At 35.9% G+C, this 17,007-nt stretch overlaps 1 protein-coding gene across 3 annotated transcripts; it reads right to left on the bottom strand.

Moving 5' to 3' along the window:
- Positions 1 to 397: 397 nt before the first annotated feature.
- LOC129247218 (Krueppel homolog 2) lies at positions 398 to 14,845 on the bottom strand. 3 transcript variants are annotated; one of them, XM_054886248.1, is made up of 5 exons: positions 14,719 to 14,845; positions 3,383 to 3,592; positions 3,075 to 3,324; positions 2,880 to 3,013; positions 398 to 1,286 (listed from the first exon to the last, which is right to left on the bottom strand). In XM_054886248.1, the coding sequence occupies exons 2-5, from the start codon at positions 3,580 to 3,582 to the stop codon at positions 1,055 to 1,057; spliced, it is 816 nt and encodes a 271-aa protein (XP_054742223.1). In that variant the 5' UTR covers positions 3,583 to 3,592; positions 14,719 to 14,845; the 3' UTR covers positions 398 to 1,054. The 3 variants fall into 3 exon arrangements, with proteins under 3 accessions (XP_054742223.1, XP_054742224.1, XP_054742222.1); XM_054886249.1 differs by having other exon boundaries at positions 14,736 to 14,836; XM_054886247.1 differs by having other exon boundaries at positions 14,672 to 14,836.
- Between the last annotated feature and the right edge of the window lie 2,162 nt (positions 14,846 to 17,007).

A 17,007-nucleotide genomic window follows, 5' to 3' on the forward strand; every position in this document is an offset into this window, starting at 1 on the left:
TGATGACGGGCCACTTTCTATGGGCAAAGCACTCGGCCCAGCATGTGGAGAGGAGGATGAGACGGCGGACCACTTTCGTCTGCCTCGCATTCGCTCGAAACAGGCTTGAGGTCTTTGGCACTGATATGTTACAAAGCGACCACCTTGGCTCCTTGGGACCACAAGATCTACTCAGATTTCTTCGGAGGTCGAGTAGATTTAAAGAAAATTAAAAAGGGAATCCGAGTGCAGTACAATGGAATTGATTGTGTCTGAGTGCTGTACTTGCTAGTCTGTCCCGACAAAAAATAAAGGCTGGCAAATGCATTTACGATTTTCGAATTAGTAAAGAATGCAATGCTAACACTTTTTTATAAAACACAACTTCTCTTGACGGTTTACTAAATAAATAAATAAGTTTTATTGTTCCCACGACACAAAATTGTTTAATAATTTATTCAAATTAATTTCTGTAAATAGCTGCCACATAATTGCACATTAACACCAGTGCTTACACAAAAAAATTCAAAATAAGAGTTTCAAGAAAAAAAAAACTTGAACTTCAAATACCTGTTACGTAATACCTTACAATATGATACAATGTCATACAATTGAAAACTGAAGGTCATATTTAAATTTTCATTCTAAGTTTTCATATTATCAAGGCACATTGAGCTAAGTAGTATCAGTTGAGCAGCTGATTTAATTTTTCTATTTATTTGCTTTCTAAACTGCTAATCTTTGTTTATAAATTTTGGTCATTTTAGGGACCAGAAAACAAAACAAAACACATTGTTGACTTTGTGTTTGTTGTCTTCTGCTGCTACCTGTTCAATGAGCCTTGCATTTTATAGAATTCTTGTTTGTTGTTATTCATATAACCCTTAAAGGCAAAAATATTGACGTCGTAATTTTCAGACGCTTTTACTTCTTAAAGTACTTAACGTAGAATCGATTATTTTTTTTTTAAGATTAAAATATTACCGTCTTTTTTATATTGAAATAGGCAACAAAATATTGAAGTATCATTAAAAAGAAAACTATTTGGAAACAAGACCTTGACAAATCATAAGGCTTATTGGGCTGCTGCTGGCTGTTCCGGTTGCTGCTGCGGCGCTAAACGGTTCACAAAAGCTATTATACTGTGTATGACTTTTCCTACAATGGCAGGTGATGCAGCTGCCAATGCATCCGCCTTTACACGCAGCTCTGTGAAAGCGTTTCGGGTGTAGGGGTTGCGCCTGGAGCTATAACGCATGACCAAGAAATGGTAGTAAACAATTGGAGTCATAAGACCGGCTTTTCCTCTGAAAGTATGACACAAAAAATGCAAATATGTATATAATCAGCGAAATTTGGAGTAAAAATATGTAGGAAATAAATTTGTTTTTTCAAAGTTGCATAATACAAAGTTCTTCTATGTCGGCATATAACCCCCCAGGAGCCATGACAAAAACTAAACAAGAACTTCAACTGTTTCTTTGATGCTGTTATTGTTGTTGTAGCAGCATAAACATTCCCCATACATATATGGGGAATGCTGCTGAAGTGACAGTCATTTGCCGGATATAATTCCAGGTCATTCCGGTAACGTAGAACCGACTGTCGTGGTAACGTTTTTGTCTTGCCCAGTGCTGGTGGTTAGCGATTTGAGAAATTTTTTTCTGATTCTGTTCTTCGGTTACGATTGTGGTTTTTTGCGATGAGAAAGATAGCAGACTGTCAAAAGTAAATATGTATATAATTGGCATTTCACTCTTTTAATGAGTGTTTGGCTGAGCTCTTTCTTCTATTTGTGGTGTGCATCTTGATATTAGTCCACAATTGAGGGGGCCTATTTGTCTTATGCCGCCTCCGAATAGGCAGACCTTTTTTATTAGAGTTTCTCATGTCAGAAATGCACTCGGAGGTTTTTCATTGCCTTAGAAAAAATTTGTTTGATGTGTCATGACCACAATGGGTTTCGAACTCTGGCAATAGAGAAACTCTGGCAGTAGAAATATACTTTGAAGCACAAGCCATCAGTGTCATTGCCATTTATCAGAACAGCCATCGAGATCAAAAGATCCATCTGATAGTTGAAAGATGGAAGCTAAGAAATAGTGGCTAGAGGACATCGTTCTGCAGCCTCTCTGGTTTTCAAGTTTGGTCTCTAAATGATAAGTTTCCTATTTGTCTAGGCTTAGCAAAAGCGATTTATCAGAGTGCTTATGGCGTTAAGCGCTGCGTGCGGTGAAAGGCGGGAGTAACAAGACCAAGCAGCGCTATAGCACGGAGGAACTTGAGACATCTTGGCCAACTACAGCCAGAAGAATTGAATAAGGGAACTGGGTCTGTATGAGATACTGTGATGAGTAGAGGCCTTCGGTCGAAGTGCAAACATCATAAAGTATAGACCTCAAATGTCTTCACGACGGGAGTAATAAGAAATATTAAGTTGTTGTTGTTGTTGTAGCAGTAAAAGAAGCCCCGTCAGTGTAGAGTATATCGTCGGTCGTCTTCGTCGGGCTCATCTAAAGGTAGGCCCAGGAAACATGCTGTTTCGACAGGTTGGGTCCAGAGGGAGAGGGGTGTTACATGAGTGGATTTTAAAGGGCATGTGAGGAGGTGGTTAGTGTCGTGCGGAGTGCCTTCACATGCCGGACATAAGTTTGGTATGTCAGGGTCAATTCTGGATAAGTAGGAGTTTAACCTGCTACAGTATCCAGAACGTAATTGTGCCAGTGTTACGCGGGTCTCACGGGGAAGCTGAAGATCTTCATCTGCAATGGGTGGTGGTTGGACTCCGATAACGACATTTGGCGTCTGGAGTTTAGGAATGTCGTTAATGTCCGGCCAAACACTGGCGGTCACGCTTCTATTAAACGGACTGTATATGTTAGAGACCATATTTTACTTACCTGAAAGTGAAAACTACAGCCAAAGGCATTATGAAAATCTCCGCGAAGGCCGCTGCTTTCAAAATATTACTCGCTTGAAACTCAACCAGCGAAATCAAAAACCTTGCTCCCCACCAGGAATTTTGGCCAATGATCTATTAAAAGAAATATTAACCAAGTTACCTCATCCGAAAATATAAATTCCTTTTTACTCACGTCCAGTAATTTCAATGAATAACTAGATGCATGCAACACAGCGAATAAAACAATTGGAATGAGAATTAGAAGTGTAGGTTGGACATTGAAGAATATTAGCGAAAACATAAGGTAGTGGCAAGAATCTTCAATAAAAAGACGTGCCAAAAATTCTCTCGTAAATGCGAACGAAGGCAAACGTTGATGTAGACGTAGAGCCGACGTTGCTGCATTTGAAAGCAATACTTTATTGAATGAGCTTTGTTGATTACTGCAAATAGAATTAATTATAATAAATACTACTCGGACAATGAATTATTATTTTTTACCTTATTATCGGTACCACGTAGCTTATTGTGAAAAGAACTGTAAGCATGCGAGTAGCCCACATAGCTACGTCGACTTTATTAGTTCGAACATGTTGTTGCATCTTCTCCAGTATATTGCCATTGCTATCCTGTTGCGGAGGTGGTGTAGATGTGGAGGTTGAACCGTTACTTTGTTGATTATCACTTGCGTCGTCACTCATTTTATTTGATCTGCAAAATAGTCAACTAAATGTAAAAAGTACATCCACATGCATACATATACAGCAGTTATATTATATATATATAATTGGCATGTACACTCTCTTTTGGGTGTTTGGCCCAGCTCCTATTTGTGGTGTGCGTGTTGATGTTGTTCCACAAATGGAGGGGCCTACAGTTTCAAGCCGACTCCGTACGGCAGATATTTTTTATGAGGAATATTTTCATGGTAGAAAAACACTCGGAGGTTTGTCATTGCCTGCCGAGCGGCGACCGCTATTAGAAAAATGTTTTTCTTCGTTTTGGTGTTTTACCGAGATTCGAACCTACGTTCTCTCTGAATTCCGAATGGTAGTCACCCACTAACCCATTCGGCTACGGCGGCTGTCAGACAGACAACAGATTCCACATACAAAATGTACCTTCTGCTAATTATACATTTTACTAAAAAATGGGGAATCGCGAATTACTGCCTGTCAGTCAACCATTATTGTACGAAGTAAAATAAAATCAATAGTTTGTAAAAAACATTATGTTCAGTTTATCAAGTAAACAAAGGAAAAAATTAAATATTTCAAGCTTCTGTTGAAATGCAATCCTGTGTGCAACGTACATACAAGGTGAAGTCCAAAATAAACAAGACTGGCGTATAAAAATGTTTTTGATGGCGACATCTTTTTAATGAATTGGTGCGTTGGAAGTTACATCCCTAGCTGACTTCCAGTGAAAGCTTGGTGACATTCGGTTCAGGGGAAGCGAAGTTATTGCGTCTAAAGCGTCAGTGTGTTTGTGTCATCGGTACAAAAATGAGTGTCGAACAAGAAGCTAATATCAAATTTTGTTTTAAAATCGGTAAATCACCGAAAACTTCATCGAAATCATTCGTAAATTTATCAAAAATGAACCAAATCATCGGTGAAATTCATGGAATCAGAGTTGAATATCTCCAAAACATCGATTTATCGCATTTTAACTGATCATTTGGGCTTACAAAAGGTCTGTGCACGTTTTATTCCGCACAAGTTAAATGAGGACCGAAAATTGCACAGAATTCAACACTCCAAAGGCCTCATTAAAGAGGCGAGAACAGACTAGAACTTCCTTTACAACATTTAACTGGTCATGAAACGTGGTGTTTCCAACATGAACCTGTAACTAAGCGTCAAAGTACCGAATAGAAAGTCTCAGACAAGCCACCACCCAAAAAATCGCGTTCGGAGAACTCAAAAATTAAGTCGATGCTCATTTGATTTTACGATTCCAAGGGAATTGTCCACAAGAAGTTCGTACCAATGGGCCAAAACGTCAATGCAAATTTCTATCTTGGCGTTTTGAAGTGTTTGTTGCATCACATTCGTCGAATTCGCCCTGAATACCGCGGACGAGGAAGCTGGCGCTTATTGCATGATAATGCACCATCTCATCGATCCACTCTTGTGACTGATTTTTTGACTAGAAATCGCATTTAAACCATCAATCCCGTATTCGCCTGATATGGCTCCCTGTGACTTCTACCTATTCGGAAAATTGCATTTGGCCATGAAAGGAAAACATTTTACGTCCGTAGAGGCCATCCAAAAGGCTTGTACCCACATCCTGAAGGACATTCCGGATCAGAAGGACCAGACACACCCCTTTGAAAAGCTTTTAGATCACGCAAAACAGTGTATCAAGGGTAGAGGGCACTATTTGAATAAATTAACTCAAAGTTATCAGAACAAAGCTCCTGTCGTTTCTATTTTAGCTCAGTCTTGTTTATTTTTGACTTCACCTTGTATTTACGCAACTCTGTTCTTTCGCTATGCTGCTTTAGCTAGCCCCTTAAGGTGTTCCTCACTTTTCTTACTTTTAAACTGAGCTTTTATTAGCCATCAATATACGAGTAAAATACATTCTGTCAAAACAATATCGGGAATTGTTCATTTAAAAAGCGCGCGTTACACATATATCTACATTTTTTTTGCTGGAATGTGGGTACAACTGTCCTCTATAATGTCAGTTTGAGGGTGAGCTGTCAATTAGCTTGTTTTTGGCATTTAATTATATCAGTCAACCGCAGGTGTGCTCTGCGATTTTCACTATGGATAAAAATATCGAACAAAAAATGTCTTAAATTCTGTGTTTTGAACGGGATTTCGTGTGCCAAATCGTTGAAAATGTTGCAGGAAGCCTATGGCGAGTGTGAAATATCAAAACACGGGTCTACGAGTGATATAAGGATTTTGCAGATGGCCGAGAAGTCGTGGAAGATTTACCCCAATCTGGTCGCACATCAACGGATGAAAACGGTGACTTAGTCAAGGAAATGGGATGGAAAACCATCAAACCATCATTTACGTTTGACGGAGGTAGCTCGTGACCTTAGCGTGTCTCACGAATCAATTCGCAACATTTTACACCATCAATTAGGCATGAGACGCATGGCTGCTCGATTCGTTCCAAGAGAGTTGAACTTCTTTCAAACCTTCATCGGAATAAGGTGACTGAATACATTCTTGAGCAAGTGAATTCGGACCCAACGTTTATCCAGCGCATCATAACAGATAATGAGACGTGGGTAACTGAGTTTGACATTCAAACCAGCCAACAGACGGCTGATGTGGCTGAATGGCATTGCCAACATGAGCCGAAACCCAAAAAACCAAAGTCGGTCAAAAATTAAAGTCATGCTACTCGTTTTCTTTGATTGTCATGGTGTTCTACACTCGGAAAACGTTCCAAATGGTTCTGCGGTAAATAAAGAATATTTTTTGGAAGTTATGCGACGTTTGAGAGAGAATGTGCGTAGGAAACGGCCCAATTTGTGGAAAGAAAACTCATAGATCTTGCACCATGATAACGCACCGTCTCACAGGGCTCATATTGTGAATACTTTTTTGACCAAAAACTCGACAAATACCATCGAACAACCACCGGGTTCACCGGATTTAGTCCCCTGTGACTTTTTCCTTTCCCCAAAACTTAAATTGCCACTCCGCGGACACCGCTTTAAGTCGATAGAGGGCTTAAGGAGAATTCGCTAAAAGAGCTGAAGAAGATCTCTTCAAACGCGTTTAAAAGGTGCTTGATGACTGGACTAATGGTTGGCATATGTTTATTGCTTCAAATCGAAGACTATTTTGAAGGCGACAAAAAAATGTTGATGATTAAACAATTATTTTGCGTTTTATTGAACAATTACCGGTACTTTTTGGACAGAATGTAAGTAGATCGAATTAATCGTTTTGGAGGTACCCACTTTTGAGGGGCAAAATGCTTTGAAAATTGGTCCAAGGGAATGAAGGGGAAAATATTTTAAAGACCAATAAAGTCATTTTCATTACTATTTTACTGTGTAAGTAAATAAACACTTGCCTTTACTTTTGTAGTAATATCCACTTAAAGTTGTTTTGTTATTTTTATGCATATTTTCTTTACACTGATTCTAAAAAATTAGACTTTTTTAGTTTGCTTTAAGAAGGAACTGTCAACTTTTTGTTACAATAATTTAAACCAAATAAAAATAATTTAAACCAAAACATAAAGAAAAATTTACTCTTCAATCGAAAATTGTACATTTTTGTTAAAATTTTTAAGTGGCAAGCATAAACGTAAACGTAATTGCTACCATAGCTACTGTCATACTTGCAATTGAGAGAGTATAGGATATTTAATTTTGAGGGGAAGGTGATAGCTTCCAGCACTGATTTGACGTCACTTATCGAAAACCGCTGCGATATGGACCAGCGAACTTCAAAAATGGTCAAATTTCGAAATCTTATCGGATCGACTCGGCTAATTGAGAACCTGAAGTCATATTTTATAATTTCAAAATAGCGAACCCAATATGGTAGACAATATTTTGAAAATCCTTCAAGTTGTCGTAGAACTCGTTACTAGGATGTTTTCGAGATCGCTGGTTAAGAATTTGAAACCACATTTCAAAAATTCAAAATGGGAGACCCAATATGGAGGACAATATTTTAAAAAAATTTCAAATTGGCATAAAACTTGGTTGTTGTTGTTGTAGCAGTACCTGAAACTTGGTGTTGAAGGTTGTTTTTAATACGTATTCGCAATTTTAAATTTAATTTTTTGACAGAAATCTGTCCATTTTTCTGCTTGCAGTATTAAATTTATTTTTCGCCTTTTGCTTTGCTATATCAATTTCATTTATGATTTTATGTAACTTTTCTAATATATTAAAGAGCAACGACTTTAATAGTAAGTCAATAATCTCTTTTAAATTTCATTCCCGAAACACAAAGACAAAATTAAATAAGCAATTCAATTTTTCTAATCTTTCTAATTATTCTCAAAACGATAGAGTTAAGCTTTCCACATGCAACACTAAATGATTCGTAATAAATAAGTATACAGGCGCCCCTCGAATAACACGGTTAATTCGTACCGTGCTATATCGAAACCATGTTATACGAAACAAAGTATACCGTGTAGTATAGAGACCTTGTCTTGTGTTATATCGAAACCGTGTTATACGTAGCCTTGAAATAATATAAATGAAGGCAATGTGTACCGTGTTATGTCGAAACCAAATCTTAAGGTGTAAAATTTTGTGATAGCTGAAATTTCGTTCCAAATACTAGGGGAGAATGGGGTTTTGTGAGACGGGTTTTGTTTTTGGACCCGTATTACTCAAAATCTTAATATTCTGCATATGTCAACGATGGAATCTTTAGTCAATGAATACTGAAAGCTATTGGTATGGCCTATTTAACAAAACTACAATTTTCCTTAAAATTAAAATTGTATATAATAATATAAAATATAATACAAAATACAAAAATGTGGGGAGTTGTGAGACACCATGGTTTAAATCAATAAAAATGACTTATTTTAATAGTTGTTAGTTCTTTATTAAGATGAAAAATAAAAAAGAAAAGACAATTGTTATAAAAAAGTGTAAAAAAAATGAAATGCCATCAATCTGATGATTCGCAGTGAGAACATGTATAATAACCAGTTCGTAAATTGGCACACTTTAGGTGCACAGCTCGATCGCATACATTGCAATGAATGGAGTTGTTTCTGCTTAACTTTTTCGGCATTGCACCTTTGCTGATGATGCAAAAATCTTCTTCTTCTTCAAATTCTGATGAACTTGAATGAACAATGCATGAATATTGCGAGGTACTTATGAAATATGCATTAAAACGTCGAAAAAACGGTGTCTCACAACTCCCCACATTTGTTGTCTTACAACTCCCAAATCGTTTTTTTATAAATAGCCGCTTAGTCATAAACACATCGAACGTTCATGCCCAAGTGAATGTGTAAATTCAAAGCTAATAGGACAATTAATAATTTGTATATATTAACATTTGCAATTTGCTTCAACAACTGATCGAATGTATCGCAAAACAAATGATGAAAAAAACTTACCGAGAAATTCCAAAACACAGTAACTGGAGAGACGCGTCGAATGCATGTAAATATGACCAATGCTAGCTGAAAAGTGAGATCGCATCGAGAACACTTGTTGACACTTAAAATCGAATGTAAACAAATGAATAATGCCGAAAGGTAACAATGTCTCACAACTCCCCATTTTCCCCTACATAAATGAAAAAGGAAGTTACCTTGAAGTTTTTATTAAGAAAAATAAATTAAATTTTATGATGAAAACAAAAACACTAAAAAATACAAAAAAAAATATATTCAAAGACTAATAATAATAATTACATAGGGGGTATTCCCCTTATTGAACGGAAAAAAAGTTCAAATTTAAAATGCATATTTTTCAAAATCGTGTTATATTAATATCAATTCTTGTACCGTGTTTTGCAAGTACCGTTTTATACGAGGGACGCCTGTATAAGTATAAATAACTGTATTTCGTAAAACAAAGGTTGGGCCTTGTATCGGTGAGCGCTGATAGTTATCCGCGCTCTCTCTCTGAAAGAGTTAATCGTACCAAACAATTTTTAAACAAAATTAGTAGAAAATTTAATGCTTTAGATTTTTTATACGGGAGTAAAATATCAAATAAAAAATAGTTTAAAAAAACTAAAAAACACGCTTTTATTGCCAATCGAACTAAAAAGTATAAAATAAATTTTAATGACAAAGATACCTATAATGAAGTAATAGCAAATCGAACGATCAGTCATAGTCAACTACCTCAGAACAGAATTATAACAAAAATTAAGATACAAATAGAATAATTCAAATTAGAGTTAAAAGCGTGGGATGCTTGATATAGTAAATATTACAATCATTCTATTGGCAACTACCTATGTACAGAAGGTTATGAAAGTGAAGCAAAATGCAGTTTTTTAGTTTTTTTTTTAACTATTTTTTATTATGAATGAAAATTGTTGTTATCATTGCAGTCAGTGAATTAATGATTCGATATATTCGTGTTATATTTAATTTCTTTCTTATCGACTGTGAGTCTAAAGCTATGCAGTTATCGGCCGTGATAAAGAAGAAGATGAAGATCTTATTTCGTAGAGGGAGACTGAGAAACGGCTACCCCACTCCATTGGCCAGTTTTTTTCGATTTTCGTGGTGTAGTGCACTATGAATTCCTTCCACCTGGCCAAACTGTTAATAAGGGATATTATTTGAGCGTTATGTGTCGTTTACGTGAAGCAATTCATCTAAAAAAACCAGAATTATGGGCCAACAACTCTTGGTTTTTGCATCACGATAATGCACCGTCTCACACTGCACTCGTTCTTCGTGACCATTTCGCCAAAAATTCCACGCATATCGTTCCGCAACCACCGTATTCGCCTGATTTGGCTCCGTGTGACTTCTGGCTATTTCCAAAACTCAAGAGACCACTCCGGGGAACGCGTTTCGAGTCGATTGAGGAGATAATAGCTGAATCGAAGAATGTGCTGATGGCTATACCGGAAATGGACTATTTGGCATGTTTCGGGGATTGGAAAAATCGTTGGCATAAGTGTATTTCATCGAGAGGGGATTGTTTTGAAGGGGATGAAACTGATTTACAAGAATAAATAAAGATTTTTCATTTTACAACCAAATTCACCTTACTTTTTGCCCACAGGTAAAAAAAGAAAATATTAATCCTGGCAATCCTAATAAGGATACTGGAAAACTTTTATCAAATTATTGCATTGTCATCGGTCCTTGATAGGTGTGCAAAATTTCAAGTCGATCAGATTTTTAGAAGCCAGTGAAAATTAAGCTCAAAGATTCCGTTACATACATACATACATACATACAACTCGACCTAATAAAAGTGTGTTAAAAAGCCATAGTAAGCAAGATATTTGCAGAGAACTGGTTTTCATGACCTTTAACTTTTAATTGGCGCGAACAAAAGAAAGGTTTATGCAAAATTAGAAGGTCAAAATAAAGGCGACATGTCAACTTTTCATATATTATATTTCATTCCGAGGCAATACCATTTATATGGTATAATAGTAGACATTGTTTTCGAACACAAAAACAATTTATTTTGGGTTAAAATTAAAATGTGCAAAAAAGCGCATATTGAATTACAGACTTAAATTACAAACTTCAAGGAGTAATTTGATTTACTATTTTTTTATAGGGGAAGGTTGGAGAAGGTTTAATTTGAACATAATCATCTTTGAAATTATATCTATACTCTTATACTATCTTTATTAGGTGTAACGTTGAACGTTATAGAAACTAAGGCTTTATTTAACACAAGAAAAAATTATCATAAATTCAAAGACGGATTTCACTTCTACTTGACGAAGTAATGCCGTCATCTTCCGTCTTATCAGATTAAAAGTAATATTCGTCAGAACTGTCACTATCTAACGTATCATCTCTACATCGCTTAGCCATCGTGCGTGAGATAAAATATAAAATATTTAAAAATCCTGCTGGTTCCTCTGGCAGTGAAATTCGTTCTGACTCTACCGTCGTCTCACATCAGAAGCTTACATTATAAGGAAGATCACCGCTAATGGCCCCTAATGTCTTTGAATGAAAACGTGACCATTTTACTATACCTACATATGTGTATCTTATCGCTCAGAACGAGACGTCGCTATGCTATCATAAAAAAAAAATTTGGATAACAAAGGAACGGTAGAAAATTCGAAATTATATATAACATTAGAGAAGTCCCAGAATTGCTCTCAATGAATATTATACAGAACTATTCCAGTAATTTGTGTACAAAAGCTTATAGAATCATAAAACATAAACCTCATTAAACGAAAAACCAATGTTTAAAAGCGCTTTTGTCCAAAATCTTAAGATTCTGGGCCATTGTGCGATGGGTAAAATTGTATTTATGACTGGAAAAAGTAAATATAAAGAGTTTAGATATGAAAGAAGTAAATCTACTGGCGGCCACCTAAGGCGGATGTTTTGGTGAGTGACTACCAGTCGTGAGCCCCCGGGATCAAATTTCCAATCGTAAAACAGCTAATGAAAGAAAACCTTTTTTTTTCAAATAGTGGTCATCCCTCTTCAGGCAATGGCAAACCTCCGAGTATATTTCTGCCATGAAAAAGCACCTCATAAAAAATCATCCGCCGCTCGGAGGTGGCATAAATCTGCCAATACCTCCATTTCTGGAAAAGTATCAAAACGCACACCACAAATAGGAGGAGGAGCTCGGCCAAACACCAAATAATGGGTGTAAGCGCCAATTATATATAGAACACACTACATCCATCTTTTTTGAATTTTATATTGGAGTGAAATAGCTGTTGCAGTGGGTTTCCTGCAAGGCGATAAAGGATAGATTATATTACAATTTTAACAGGCATGAGCGTTTTTAAATTTTTTTTCGTGTATTTTTTTTTATTTGGTTTTTTAAATGAAGAACCTTTCAAGAATATTCTGTGAAAATTTTAGATGAATCGGAGCAAAACTTACAAAGATACAGCCATGTAAGTGTTGCTACCTACCTGGCTCAACCGCGCGCCATTTGTACTTTAAAGCGTTGTTCCCAAAACTTACGTTTTCAAAGTCGGTGCCCCTCATAACTTTCAAACTACTGCACCAATCCTTTTGAAATTTTGAACACTTTTTCTGTAGATGTTTTACAAGGTAACGCCGAAGAGTTTTTTTCGAATTTGTTGATACTTTTGTTTTTACGTTAACTATATTAATTCACCGATTTTTTACGCGAAAATCGTGTTTTTGACTTTAACGTGTTCCCAAAAATCGAAAAATTTTTAATTTCAAAAAACCCTCTCGGCGTTACCCGGAGAAAACGATTATCTAACGAAATAACTTTGGTTTTTTGATTTCAGATGATTTAACACCGAGTTATGAGGGCCACCGCAAAACTACTTTTTTTTGAGATGCGTCCGAATAATTTCTGCCATTGCCGTGTTTTTAAATATTTTTGGATGAAAATTTCACAAAATATACTTCAAATGCTATAGTTTTATGTAGTAAAACATTTGACGAATAAATTTTAACTGTGTCATCAAAAAAAAATCATAAAAATGTGCCTTTTTTTCCATGAATTAACGTTACCCCCCCCTTAAGTGATAGTGGGCGACTTTAAATAAATCTAATTAGGATAACAATGCTCCGATCGCGCGAACTCTGAGAAAATTTAATGAATTCAAAAGCATCATGCCCATTGTTGACATGAAAGCCCAATGATAGAAAAGGTTTAGCTGTCGCCCCTCGGCATACAATGGCAAACCTACGAGTGAATTTCTGTAATGAAAAAGCTCCTCATAAAAAACCATCTGATGTTAAGTGGTGGCATAAAGCTTTATGTGCTACCATTTGTGGAACATCAAGATGCACATCTCGAATGGGAGGAGGTGCTTGTACACCTCTGAAACTGGAGTATTTCTGCAAAGTCATTTCAAAAACAAGTTTTTTTTGCCGAACTTGTATATATTATATATATTTAGCATTATACCCTCGCGAGATCCTCCTACTATTTGTGATGGTATTTTGTGGTTGTTCCGCAAATGGATTTGCAGAGCATTTGCAGAACTTAGAGATCAATTTTTAACTTTTTCGTTTCAATCGTCATTTATAGCTAATCTAAAAGTATTATAATATATCGATGTTTGTGTCAATTTTTCTGTTTTTTCTGTTCGACAATTTTTTGGCCTTAAACACCCTGCAGCACTCCCTGCTTTTACTAACGAGTGCCGACCACACAGGTAATTTGCGAACCACCTCTTCTGTACTGGGAAGGGAGTGGTTCAACTAGTAGCTTTCAATCTTCCTCTCCCCTACTAGTTGTTTGGGTAAAAGACCGTCATAAGGCATACTTTTGGATACAGAAAAAAAAGTGAACTAATAATATTAAGTGAAATTAAGCAAGTTATTTTGCAAATGTTTTATGTAAATTACTATTAAGCACTTGAATACTCGGCGGTCGACGTAGTCGAAAAGCTGTGTTCGTAACTACTATTCGGTTAGCGCGGGACCCACTGTATAAGACTCCAAATGAAATAGTTATTTCTAATAGCGGCCAACCCTCGGCAGACGATGGCAAATCTCCGAGCATATTTCTACAATGAAAAGGCTCTTGATAAAAAAACCATTACCATTTGGAGACGGCACAAAATTGTAGTCTCTCCTTTTGTGGAACCAAAAGACGCACACCGTAAATTGCAGGAGTTCGGTCAAACACCTAATATAATATGTAAATTAATTATCTTAATTATATTCACACTTCAAAAAACATCTATGGGACTGTCTTCGACATTAATAAGTTTTGAGTAACTTTCCATAAACTACATATGTATATATACCACTGTCTTTTATACGATTTTTCGAAAGCGAGTTCAACAAAATGTTGTGGAAATCTTTGTCTCAAAAACCAAAATAACTTTAACCAACGTAAAATAAAGAATTCATTTTACTGAATTCATATGAAACGTTTTAATTAAGCTTGACAAATTTTTCCCTTCCCTACTTTAGTTGCTGTCAAGGCTCCACATTTTACACCACTCAATTAATTTAAAATAGGTTTTTATGGATGTATATGCATTTAATAAATTTATTACCCCTGTTAGGCAGACTATTGGAATGCAACAATAAATAAATTTTAAAAATTATGGAATTAAATGCAGTACCTGCTCCATCTGCAATTTCAGCATTTATAAATTTCAAATAAGTGAAGCATTGACAGCATATCCTCTTGGAACTTACCCAATATCGTCATACCAAAAACACCAAATATCCAATTAAGTTAATACCTTTGAACTTTACTCACACCTTTCGACAATCTTTCCTTAATACTTTCTTTTCAGTAATTTATTTAACCTGATTACTTTTGTAATAAAATAATTTGTGTCCTATCGTCGTCTCTTTCTTCATGTATATGGCAGTTCACTCGCTTACACTTCCAAATTTCGCCGGCTCACTTAAAAAGGTGACGTTGGTCAGTGCTAACAACTTGCTAAACGAAAATCTTCTTGTTGAGTGCTGCCGGGTGTCTGAACAATGAATGATAATTGAATAGGAATGGCATAATTTAAAAATAATGGAACGTAGTCATAGAAAAGTTAAAAGATTTTTTAAGCTTTAAAACCTGTTTATGATTTATAATAAATACAAATTTTACTCTGTCAGAGTCAATTTACGATGCATTTTTTCCCAAAAATAGGGTTTTAACTTTAAAATGAGGAGAACGTGATTTTAAAATGGTAAAATAAGGTTCTAAGTTGATGTTTTGATGTCAAAGTTGTAAAAAAATTAAAGTAATTGACACGATCGCATTAAATTGAAATACAAGTGATTTAATTTTTAATGAGACAATATTATATCACAAGGTTTAATGATTTTGAATTACATTACTGACTAAATGAGTGAAATCATACAAGAAGCGCTGCATACATATGTACTTGCTGCACTGCATGCATATATCCACAAATATGTAGCTCACACAAGGTGAACTAATTAAAGTATTTCTTTATATTACCGATTAAATTTCCCCTTCTCATATGGATGGCGCTGTAGTTTTAGCTAACTCCATAGTTTTAGCTAGAAACTAGTTATATCGCATATCTATGATTGACAAAATTAAAAAATAAAAAAAAAATTATTTAAGTAAGAATTTGGTTATGATTAAAATGTGTTTACCTGGCATAAGTGCAGAATAGCGGCTCCTCTCTCCGGAAGGAACAAAATGGAATAGAGAACGTGGTTCACCTTTCTGTCTGATATAAGGATGTATAAAATTGCTTATGCAAATAAAGCTGCTGTGGGGGTAGGAAAGTTAAAAATTTTAAAACTAGTATTTTTCATAAAATATATAAATAATTAGTGTTTACATCCATTTTGGGTGTTTTGCCAAGCTCCTCCTCCTATTCGTAGTGTGCGCCTTGATGTTGTTCCATAAATGGGTGGACCTACAGTTCAAAGCAAACTCCGAACGGCAGATATTTTTCCTAACTAACTTTTTCATGGCAAAAATACACTCGGAGGCTTGCCATTACCTACCGAGGGGTGACCGCTATTAGAAAAAACTTTTTCTATCATTTTGGTGTTTCATGCAAGGTAGTCTGCAGTACCTGATTCCAACATAAACAAATACGCCCAGCTACGTGGCTGCCTCTTATTCGAAAAACGCGAAACCAGATCGATCATATTAGGATAGATGGAAGACACGCTTCTAGAGTTTTAATGTACGTACGATCCGAAGACCCAACATCGATTCTAATCATTACCTCAGAGTACTGTCCAAGAATCCGACACGAACAAGCAATGGAGCAACATTTCTCGTTCTTTACGTACCGCTGCCGAAGAAGAAATCGGATTTCGGTGAAGCCGAAAATTGATGCGACGACGAATGTCATGCTACCGTGAAAATAAAGGATGCTGCCTATAGAGCCACGCGAGGATCGGGCGCAACGCGAGCTATGTGGGATCGTTACCACATGCTAAAAAAAAAAGAGAGACGTATTATCAGAATGAAGAAACGAGAGGTCGAAATACGTGCGTGCAAGGAGCTTGAGGGGCGTTTTCCTGTAAGAACAAAGACGGTGATCTGATGACTGACGTCCAGAGGTGCTTAAATTATAGAGTTAACTTTTCTCGAACTTGACCATGACGAGATGAGAATAGCGATAACATGGCTAAAGAACAACAAAGCCGCGAGAGCCCAACAGCTGGTCCACTGATATCACGTTTAAAACATATGGCTTGGATGGTTTTTCAGATTTGTTTAAATTTTTATACAGAATTGCATTCTATATTCCATTAATAGTTTCTTAAAATTCAAATTTATATGAATATTTTGGCAGCACACTATTAGCTTCTCCATGTACATTCGCATATAGAAAATACGAGAGAAATCAGCGAAAAATTTAATTTTCAACAATTTTGAGCAAGAAGAATTATCAAAAATAAACCAGTACACCTAACATAAATTTTTGCTCTGAAAAATAAAGCTTGCATTATAATTTAAAAACTTATTGCGAAACTCAGATGATATATTTAGAGCGAGATAGAGTTCTACTTACATAGCCTTTAATGAATGAATA

This window comes from Anastrepha obliqua, chromosome 5, assembly GCF_027943255.1.
Source record: "Anastrepha obliqua isolate idAnaObli1 chromosome 5, idAnaObli1_1.0, whole genome shotgun sequence".
NCBI classification, from domain to species: domain Eukaryota; kingdom Metazoa; phylum Arthropoda; class Insecta; order Diptera; family Tephritidae; genus Anastrepha; species Anastrepha obliqua.

Bases quoted from the DNA above. Each gene is read 5' to 3' on its own strand.
- LOC129247218 (XM_054886248.1), bottom strand. From the start codon at position 3,582: ATGAGTGACGACGCAAGTGATAATCAACAAAGTAACGGTTCAACCTCC. The intron at 3,325-3,382 runs GTAAAAAATAAT...TTCTATTTGCAG, and splicing joins TACGTGGTACCGATAATAAG to TAATCAACAAAGCTCATTCA. The intron at 1,287-2,879 runs GTAAGTAAAATA...TCATACTTTCAG, and splicing joins GCTGTAGTTTTCACTTTCAG to AGGAAAAGCCGGTCTTATGA.